The sequence below is a fragment of the Oncorhynchus clarkii genome, unplaced genomic scaffold, assembly GCF_045791955.1.
Source record: "Oncorhynchus clarkii lewisi isolate Uvic-CL-2024 unplaced genomic scaffold, UVic_Ocla_1.0 unplaced_contig_13875_pilon_pilon, whole genome shotgun sequence".
In the NCBI taxonomy this organism is placed as follows: domain Eukaryota; kingdom Metazoa; phylum Chordata; class Actinopteri; order Salmoniformes; family Salmonidae; genus Oncorhynchus; species Oncorhynchus clarkii.
This window is the reverse complement of record NW_027258870.1, coordinates 39,848-50,260: the sequence shown is the minus strand read 5'-3', so window position 1 is coordinate 50,260 and position 10,413 is coordinate 39,848. Positions and strand designations below refer to the sequence as shown.

General features: G+C 42.1%; 1 protein-coding gene across 1 annotated transcript; it reads right to left on the bottom strand.

Annotated features, from left to right (window-relative positions):
- Window positions 1-1,213: 1,213 nt before the first annotated feature.
- On the bottom strand, window positions 1,214-9,053 carry LOC139398998 (long-chain fatty acid transport protein 2-like; the record flags this gene model as incomplete). The annotated part of the gene is made up of 8 exons (XM_071144635.1): window positions 8,450-9,053; window positions 7,015-7,236; window positions 6,445-6,603; window positions 3,166-3,290; window positions 2,752-2,946; window positions 2,217-2,307; window positions 1,947-2,145; window positions 1,214-1,311 (listed from the first exon to the last, which is right to left on the bottom strand). Coding segments are annotated over exons 1-8 (1,567 nt in total), but the record flags the coding sequence as incomplete, so codon positions are not given.
- Between the last annotated feature and the right edge of the window lie 1,360 nt (window positions 9,054-10,413).

Genomic DNA, 10,413 nt, shown 5'->3' with positions numbered 1-10,413 from the left:
AAGAGAGTCTGGTAAATGAACCTAGCTACCTCTGGATAAGAGAGTCTGTTAAATGAACCTAGCTACCTCTGGATAAGAGAGTCTGTTAAATGAACCTAGCTACCTCTGGATAAGAGAGTCTGTTAAATGAACCTAGCTACCTCTGGATAAGAGAGTCTGGTAAATGAACCTAGCTACCTCTGGATAAGAGAGTCTGTTAAATGAACCTAGCTACCTCTGGATAAGAGAGTCTGTTAAATGAACCTAGCTACCTCTGGATAAGAGAGTCAGTTAATTAACCTAGCTACCTCTGGATAAGAGAGTCTGGTAAATGAACCTAGCTACCTCTGGATAAGAGAGTCAGAATTAACCTAGCTACCTCTGGATAAGAGAGTCTGTTAAATGAACCTAGCTACCTCTGGATAAGAGAGTCTGGTAAATGAACCTAGCTACCTCTGGATAAGAGAGTCTGTTAAATGAACCTAGCTACCTCTAGATAAGAGAGTCTGTTAAATGAACCTAGCTACCTCTGGATAAGAGAGTCTGGTAAATGAACCTAGCTACCTCTGGATAAGAGAGTCTGTTAATTAACCTAGCTACCTCTGGATAAGAGAGTCTGTTAAATGAACCTAGCTACCTCTGGATAAGAGAGTCTGGTAAATGAACCTAGCTACCTCTGGATAAGAGAGTCTGGTAAATGAACCTAGCTACCTCTGGATAAGAGAGTCTGGTAAATGAACCTAGCTACCTCTGGATAAGAGAGTCAGTTAATTAACCTAGCTACCTCTGGATAAGAGAGTCTTAAATGAACCTAGCTACCTCTGGATAAGAGAGTCTGTTAAATGAACCTAGCTACCTCTGGATAAGAGAGTCTGTTAAATGAACCTAGCTACCTCTGGATAAGAGAGTCTGTTAAATGAACCTAGCTACCTCTGGCTAAGAGAGTCTGTTAAATGAACCTAGCTTCCTCTGGATAAGAGAGTCTTAAATGAACCTAGCTCCCTCTGGATAAGAGAGTCTGTTAAATGAACCTAGCTTCCTCTGGATAAGAGAGTCTTAAAAGAACCTAGCTCCCTCTGGATAAGAGAGTCTGTTAAATGAACCTAGCTTCCTCTGGCTAAGAGAGTCTGTTAAATTAACCTAGCTACCTCTGGCTAAGAGAGTCTGTTAAATGAACCTAGCTTCCTCTGGCTAAGAGCGTCTGTTAAATGACTAAAATCAAAAGTCAAATCACCTGGAACCTTGACACCGTAGACGTTGGCTTCTTCGATACATTCCACCATGATCAGGTGCTCAGTCACCTCCGTGGTGGCCACGTTCTCTCCTTTCCACCTAGATGTTGACTCATATCAAATTAATTCAGACAGTAGCCTGGCATAGAACCCAAAGAGCAAGCAGAAGCAGACTGCAAACACTTCCAAGAAGGAAGAAACCTAGAGAAACCCAGCTCACAACTCAACCTGCAGGTGATTCACAGGACAGGACAATAACATTACATCTATAGTATTAAACCCAGCTCATATCTCAACCTGCAGATGATTCACAGGACAGGACAGTAACATTACATCTATAGTATTAAACCCAGCTCATATCTCAACCTGCAGATGATTTACAGGACAGGACAGTAACATTACATCTATAGTATTAAACCCAGCTCATAACTCAACCTGCAGGTGATTCACAGAACAGGACATTGTATTTTTTTAACCTTTATTTAACTAGGCAAGTCAGTTAAGAACTAATTCTTATTTTCAATGACAGCCAGTGGGTTAACTGCCTTATTCAGGGGCAGAACGACAGATTTTTTACCTTGTCAGCTCAGGGATTCGATCTTGCAACCTTTCGGTTAAGTGTCCAACGCTCTACCCACTAGGTTCCCTGCCACCCCATAAATAACTTTAACCCAGCTCATTATTAAACCTTTAGTTGATAACTACTAAAGTAAAAACAGCTAAAGCATTTCTGACCTGAAGGTGTCTCCGATGCGGTCCATGAAGTAAACAAAGCCCTCGTGGTCGATCCTCAGCAGGTCTCCACTGTTGAAGTACAGATCTCCCTTAACAAACACATCTCTCAGCTTCTTCCTGTCTGTCTGCTGCTGGTTATTAGCATAGCCACTAAACGGAGCCTGCGCCGTAATCTTGGCAACCAGCAATCCAGTTTCTCCTGAGGACCAAAACAACAAGTAATGAGGTGTGTGTTTGTGTGTGTTTATGTGTGTGTATGTGTGTTCTCACCTTTAGGGACTTTGATACAGAAACCTCTAGAGTCTTTGACAGGTTCCTCTCTTTCTGTGTCATACTGAATCAGAGCGTAAGAGAAGCTTGCCTGCGAACACACATAGAACAGACAGACAGACAGACAGACAGACAGACAGACAGACAGACAGACAGACAGACAGACATACAGACAGACAACAACACACATAACAATTTTGTTGCATTACAATAGCTATATAATACAAGTATCTAATAACAATGAAGATAGTATAGTGCCACCAGAAAACAAAGATGTTCTACTTCTATTTGAGTTTCCATACAAAACAGTGTCCTGACACACTTCATCACACTGATGTAATACATCTCACATAGACTGTCGGGACAAGGTAGTCTTTCTCAGAAGCTGTGTCTGCATCCCAACGGCACACTATTCCCTATATAGTGCACTACATTTGTCCAGAGCCCTAAGGACCCTGGTTGAAAGTAATGCACTAGAAAGTGAATAGGCTGGTATTTGGAACACAGCCATTATTGCCCCAGACAGTAGTCTCACTTTATGAAGGAAGTGCTCTTTGCCAATCGCTCCGACTTTCCCGATGTAGTTGATGAAGCCGGCGTTTCCCTCTGTGGCTCCGTAACATTCACAGACACGGATGTCACCAAAACGCTGCAGGAACTCTGACCAGGTGTCTGCTCTAAGCCCGTTACCCAGGGCCAGACGTACCTTGTGATGCCTGTCATTATCTTTCTGAGGAGAGAAGAGGACAGCAGAGGAGTGAAGAGGACAGGAGAGAGGTGAGAGAAGAGGAGAAAAGAGGTGAGGAGAGAGGAGGAGTGGAGAGGAGAGGGGATAGGATGTACAGGCATTTGGTTTACATTGATTAATGATTTAATACTATCAGCCCATTTATTTAGGGTATTTAATGGTCTGAATGATGAAAGTAACAGGAGGCATGTGTTCCAGTACCTTGGGTGAGTTACAGAGGTACCTCATGATCTCTCCTATGTACTGGATCACTGTCACCTTGTGTTTCCTGCAGTCATCCCAGAAGTTAGAGGCAGAGAATTTACGCCTCAGGACAACGGTGCTGCCTGAGAGGAGAAGATAAAGCACCAACATTCAACAGAGCTCACAACCTCATGGACAAACAAACTAACTCACTAACTGACTGACAAAATGTTTACCTAACAAACTAACTAACTGACTGACTAAATGATTACCTAACTAACTAACTCACTAACTGACTAAATGATTACCTAACTAACTCACTAACTGACTAAATTATTAACTAACTAACTGACTGACTAAATGATTACCTAACTAACTCACTAACTGACTAAATTATTAACAAACTAACTAACTGACTGACAAAATGATTACCTAACAAACTAACTAACTGACTGACTAAATGATTCCCTAACTAACTAACTAACTGACTGACTGACTAAATGATTACCTAACTAACTAACTAACTCACTGACTGACTAAATGATTACCTAACTAACTAACTCACTGACTGACTAAATGATTACCTAACAAACTAACTAACTGACTGACTAAATGATTACCTAACAAACTAACTAACTGACTGACTAAATGATTACCTAACTAACTCACTAACTGACTAAATTATTAACTAACTAACTGACTGACTAAATTATTACCTAACTAACTCACTAACTGACTAAATTATTAACAAACTAACTAACTGACTGACAAAATGATTACCTAACAAACTAACTAACTGACTGACTGACTAAATGATTACCTAACTAACTAACTAACTGACTGACTGGCTAACTGACTAAATTATTACCTAACTAACTAACAAACTAACTGACAAAATGATTACCTAACAAACTAACTAACTGACTGACTAACTGACTAAATGATTACCTAACTAACTAACAAACTAACTGACAAAATGATTACCTAACAAACTAACTAACTAACTAACTAACTGACTAAATGATTACCTAACTAACTAACAAACTAACTGACAAAATGATTACCAAACAAACAAACTAACTGACTGACTAAATGATTACTTAACTAACTAACTCACTAACTGACTAAATTATTAACTAACTAACTGACTGACTAAATGATTACCTAACTAACTGACTGACTAAATGATTACCTAACTAACTAACAAACTAACTAACTGACTGATGAAATTATTACCTAACAAACTAACTCACCAACTGACTAAATGATTACCTAACAAACTAACTCACTAACTGACTAAATAATTTCCTAACAAACTAATAAACTTACTGACAAAATGATTACCTAACTAACTTACTGACTAAATGATTACCTAACAAACTAACTCACTGACTGACAAAATAATCACCTAACTAACTAACTCACTGACTGACTAAATGATTACCTAACTAACTAACTAACTAACTAACTCACTGCCTGACTAAATGATTACCTAACTATTTAACTGACTGACTAGATGATTACCTAACTAACTAACAAACTCACTGACTGACTAAATGATTACCTAACTAACTAACTCACTGACTGACTAAATCATTACCTAACAAACTAACTCACTGACTGACTAAATTATTACCTTACTATCTAACTCACTGACTGACTAAATTATTACCTTACTATCTAACTCACAAAATGATTACCTAACTAACTAACGAACTAACTAACTAAAGCAGTCCCCTCTGAATGGTTCTGGTTAGGGCCAGGAGTTGTTCCTGACCATGTGACTGGACCAGGAAGGAATAACTCTGGGCCCTAGTTAAAGGCTACAGCACCACTAAGGCCTAGGAGTTTTTCCTGGTTGATTTGAGAGTCTAAGGTCATTATTGACATAAACAGCTTGGAACTCTGTGTCTCAAATGTAACCCTATTCCCTATATAGTGCACTACTTTTGACCAGAGCCATATAGACCCTGGTCAAAAAACAAAAGTAGTGCACGATAAAGGGAATAGGATGCCATTTTGAATGCACTCAGGAACTTTGGAACTGGAAGTACTAGAAGTCACCTCAGAGCCAAGTCACCTCTACTCCAATGCCCAGAGTAAAGAGACACTCCATTAAACAACCCTTAGTAAACCCTGGTCAACATCATAACAACGTTATTACACATGACGGCCCTCAAATAACATGGAACGTGTAGTCAGAGACATTTGCATTTTATATCTTCATCATCAGTGCCAAGTCAGGAGTGATTTTTACAGATAATTTCAATTATTATGTTTTTCTCTCTCCATTTGCATTCCATTTGAATGTAGTCATTGTAATTGCTAGAGATGGCATGGAACCAGTTCTGAAGCAGTTCTGAACCAGATCTAGAGAAGTTCTGAACCAGTTCTGAACCAGATCTAAAGAAGATCTGAACCAGTTCTGAACCAGTTATGAACTAGATCTAGAGAAGTTCTGAACCAGTTCTGAACCAGATCTAAAGAAGTTCTGAACCAGTTTTTAAGAAGTTCTGAACTAGTTCTGAACCAGTTCTGAACCAGATCTAAAGAAGTTCTGAACCTGTTCTGAACCAGTTCTGAACCAGATCTAAAGAAGTTCTGAACCAGTTTTTAAGAAGTTCTGAACTAGTTCTGAACCAGTTCTGAACCAGATCTAAAGAAGTTCTGAACCTGTTCTGAACCAGTTCTGAACCAGATCTAAAGAAATTCTGAACCAGTTTTTAAGAAGTTCTGAACTAGTTCTGAACCAGTTCTGAACCAGATCTAAAGAAGTTCTGAACCTGTTCTGAACCAGTTCTGAACCAGATCTAAAGAAGTTCTGAACCAGTTTTTAAGAAGTTCTGAACTAGTTCTGAACCAGTTCTGAACCAGATCTAAAGAAGATCTGAACCAGTTCTGAACCAGATCTAGAGAAGTTCTGAACCAGTTCTGAATCAGATCTAAAGAAGTTCTGAACCAGTTTTTAAGAAGTTCTGAACTAGTTCTGAACCAGTTCTGAACCAGATCTAAAGAAGTTCTGAACCAGATCTGAACCAGATATAGAGAAGTTCTGAACCAGATCTAAAGAAGTTCTGAACCAGATCTAGAGAAGTTCTGAACCAGTTCTGAACCAGATCTAAAGACGTTCTGAACCAGTTCTTAAGAAGTTCTGAACTAGTTCAGTTCTTCACACCTCTTCATATCTTTCTCCCATATACTGCACTACTATGTTATCCATTCAGGAATTGAACCCACGACCTGGCGACTGCGAGAACAACACTCTCACCAACTGTGCCATACAGTACAGTAGTGTACCTCTCTCTATGGCTCCAGTCAAACCCATTATGAAGCCGGCGGTGTGGTAGAGAGGCAGGTAGATGTAGATGACATCATCAGAGACCACACCTGAGATGGCCTGCATTGAGGAGGCCATGTACAGCCTCTCATGTGTGATCACCGCAGCCTTCGGCAGACCTGAGGACGAGACAACAGGAAGGGGAGGAAACAGAGAATCAAGGCTGATGAAAATCTCAAATGGTACCTTATATTTTTGACCAATCAGAGTTGTGTAATCTAAAAATATTTACCTGTCTGCCATAAACATCAGTAGTATTCTATTTAATTCACACTACAGGGCCAACCAGAGTCATACTGGTCTGGACATCAGTAGTATTCTATTTAATTCACACTACAGGGCCAACCAGAGTCATACTGATCTGGACATCAGTAGTATTATGTCTAATTCACACTACAGGGCTGACCAGAGTCATACTGTACTGGTCTGGACATTTTATTTTTCACATTGTTCTTTCTAGCAGACTTCCTGCAACTATGCTGGATGCATAACCAGGCCAGTCCAGTCCAGCTTGGTTTGGCCCAGCTTACCTGTAGTTCCTGACGTATAGATGTAGAGGGCAGGGCTCTTTAAGGTGACCTTTGACCTGAGCTGTGGGTCCAGAGGTTGATCTGAGGCCTGCTGTATCCTGCTGCTGCTCAGAGTATTCACTCCCTCCGTCACACACTTCTCCTCCTCCTCACCCAGCACAAACACACTTACACTCTGCTCCCTCAGGGTGGGGAGAACCTCCTCTACTGCTCCACGCAACTCTGGGGGAGGAGAGAGTGAGGGAAACAGACAGAGCAAGCATGAGACAGAATCCTATTAATTCTGGCCTGTGCACTACTAGCACTGCCTCCCACTAGCTGCATAGAGGGAAAGGAGGATACCTAGTCAGTTGTACAACTGAATGCATTGAACTTCCACATTTAACCCAACCCCTCTGAATCAGAGAGGTGTGGGGGCTGATATAATCAACATCCACGTTTTCAGCGTCCAGGGAACAGTGGGTTAACTGCCTTGCTCAGGAGCAGAACTACAGATTTTTACCTTGTAAATTCGGGAATTCGATCTAGCAACCTTTCGGTTACTGGCCCAACGCTCTAACCACTAGGCTACATATCGGTTACTGGCCCAATGCTCTAACCACTAGGCTACATATCGGTTACTGGCCCAACTCTCTAACCACTAGCCTACATATCGGTTACTGGCCCAACGCTCTAACCACTAGGCTACCTTTCAGTTACTGGCCCAACGCTCTAACCACTAGCCTACATATCGGTTACTGGCCCAACGCTCTAACCACTAGGCTACCTTTCAGTTACTGGCCCAACGCTCTAACCACTAGGCTACATATCGGTTACTGGCCCAACGCTCTAACCACTAGGCTACATATCGGTTACTGGCCCAACTCTCTAACCACTAGCCTACATATCGGTTACTGGCCCAACGCTCTAACCACTAGGCTACCTTTCAGTTACTGGCCCAACGCTCTAACCACTAGCCTACATATCGGTTACTGGCCCAACGCTCTAACCACTAGGCTACCTTTCAGTTACTGGCCCAACGCTCTAACCACTAGGCTACCTTTCAGTTACTGGCCCAACGCTCTAACCACTAGGCTACATATCGGTTACTGGCCCAACGCTCTAACCACTAGGCTACATATCGGTTACTGGCCCAACGCTCTAACCACTAGGCTACATATCGGTTACTGGCCCAACGCTCTAACCACTAGGCTACATATCGGTTACTGGCCCAACGCTCTAACCACTAGCCTACATATCGGTTACTGGCCCAACGCTCTAACCACTAGCCTACATATCGGTTACTCGCCCAACGCTCTAACCACTAGGCTACCTGCCGATCTAGACACCATAGGTCTCTACACTAGTTATTATAGATATATTAATTATTATTCAAAATAGCTGTATAACAATGATATTGTAAACGGAAACACCAAGGTAAGTGGGCTGGACTTACCTGAAGCAGCCAGGAGCACGTTGGTTCCACAGCAGGTGAAACAGTGCAATAAGGACTTGGACCTGATGTTGTAGTTGAGCAGAGCGGCTCTACATCCAAGTTTAGCCAGGGCCAGCCAGATAAACACATACATGGGCTCGTTACCCATGAAGAGGGCGACAGTGTCCCCTTCCTTCACGCTGGCGTGCTGTGAGAGCGCCCGGGCCAACTTGTTGCTCTGCTTGTCAACATCCCGGTATGTATACGAACTCTTCTCGAATACAATAAACTGTTTGTTGGGGTGTTTTTTGACCTTATCGAGAAAACAGTCCAGCATGCTGTAGAACGGTTTGCTCCTCTTGATTCTGTTAATTCGTAACCCGAGTAAGATGCAAGTTACTGTGTAGCGCAGGTCCTGCGTAAAATAAGGATTTCTGAGATAAAGGAAGAGTGGCAGTATAGCCAATCCTGCCAATATGGTATATAATAACACGTACATATTGAAAGTTAAGGTCTACTTCTTTGTGATTGTCAATAAAATGTGTCTCCTTCTAGGCCGTGCTATTTAAGAAAGTAACAGGTTATTGCAACACCTCCAGTCCACAACTCTCCACGACCTTTGGACGCATGTAGGCGTGAAATCCCCAACAGCCAATGGCGTTGCGAAGAATATAAAGTAAGGAAGTAGTAGTATATTATATTCTTCTAATTATGACCATGGCAGTGACATGTTACAGACAGACACCTCTAGGGCATTGACCTCCATGGGCAGACTGGCCATCTGGCATATTTTGCCTATTGGGCCAGTCTAACTTTATTTTTCGGGTCACAAGGAAAATGTTCTGGATAATAATGGTGGGGGGGGGGGGGGGGGGCTGGAGGAGAAAATGGAAAATATGGCCCTATGTTGGAAATGCCGGAGCTGATTTCTGGTCCCAGTTTACCCCTGTTGACCTCTATCCATAGATCTATATCATTTCTCCTTGTTTGAGAGTAGACATTTGTATTGTGTTATGGCCTGTGGGGCTGTAACAGCATAGGCAGGCTACATGCCGGTCCTGTTAGGAGAGTCAGGAGGCTCAAACATCCGTTTTTATTACATTGTAATAAATCTCAGCAACATTTGTTCAATCACTGTCTCTGTGTTTATGGCTGTGGGTTTTACATTAGACCATGGCTTCATGAATACATCAACCAACATATCAGTTTTCATTCTTTTATTTCCTATTTGTGTAAAAGGGTTTCATTGTTGACCCCTGTCTTCTACCAGGGGTATTCAACTGCACCAGGGCCAGACTACTGGTTTTCTGTTCCACCTGATCATTCATTGCACCCACCTGGTGTCCCAGGTCTAAAATAATCACGGATATGAACAATAGATTTTTTTTAAAGCAGTGGAACTGTCTTCGATGCCCAGATATGAATTTGAGGGTGGTATACAGCCAATATCATTGCCCTGACCCCTGGTCAAGGTGTAGGCTCTACCTAGTCTATATAGATGGAATATCTGCTCTCTGACCCCTGGTCAAGGTGTAGGCTCTACCTAGTCTACATAGATGGAATATCTGCTCTCTGACCCCTGGTCAAGGTGTAGGCTCTACCTAGTCTATATAGATGGAATATCTGCTCTCTGACCCCTGGACAAGGTGTAGGCTCTACCTAGTCTATATAGATGGAATATCTGCTCTCTGACCCCTGGACAAGGTGTAGGCTCTACCTAGTCTATATAGATGTAAAATCTGCTCTCTGACCCCTGGTCAAGTTGTAGGCTCTACCTAGTCTATATAGATGTAAAATCTGCTCTCTGACCCCTGGTCAAGTTGTAGGCTAGCCATGGATGGGCCTAGGAGGGCATAGGCCCACCCACTTGGGAGCCAGGCCCAGGCTGTCACGGAAATTATGTTCTCAATGTTCAAAACCCAATTCAATGAAACTACTCAGTCTGCAACCCAGAATTTGTAAGATACTGGTTGAATGAAACAGAC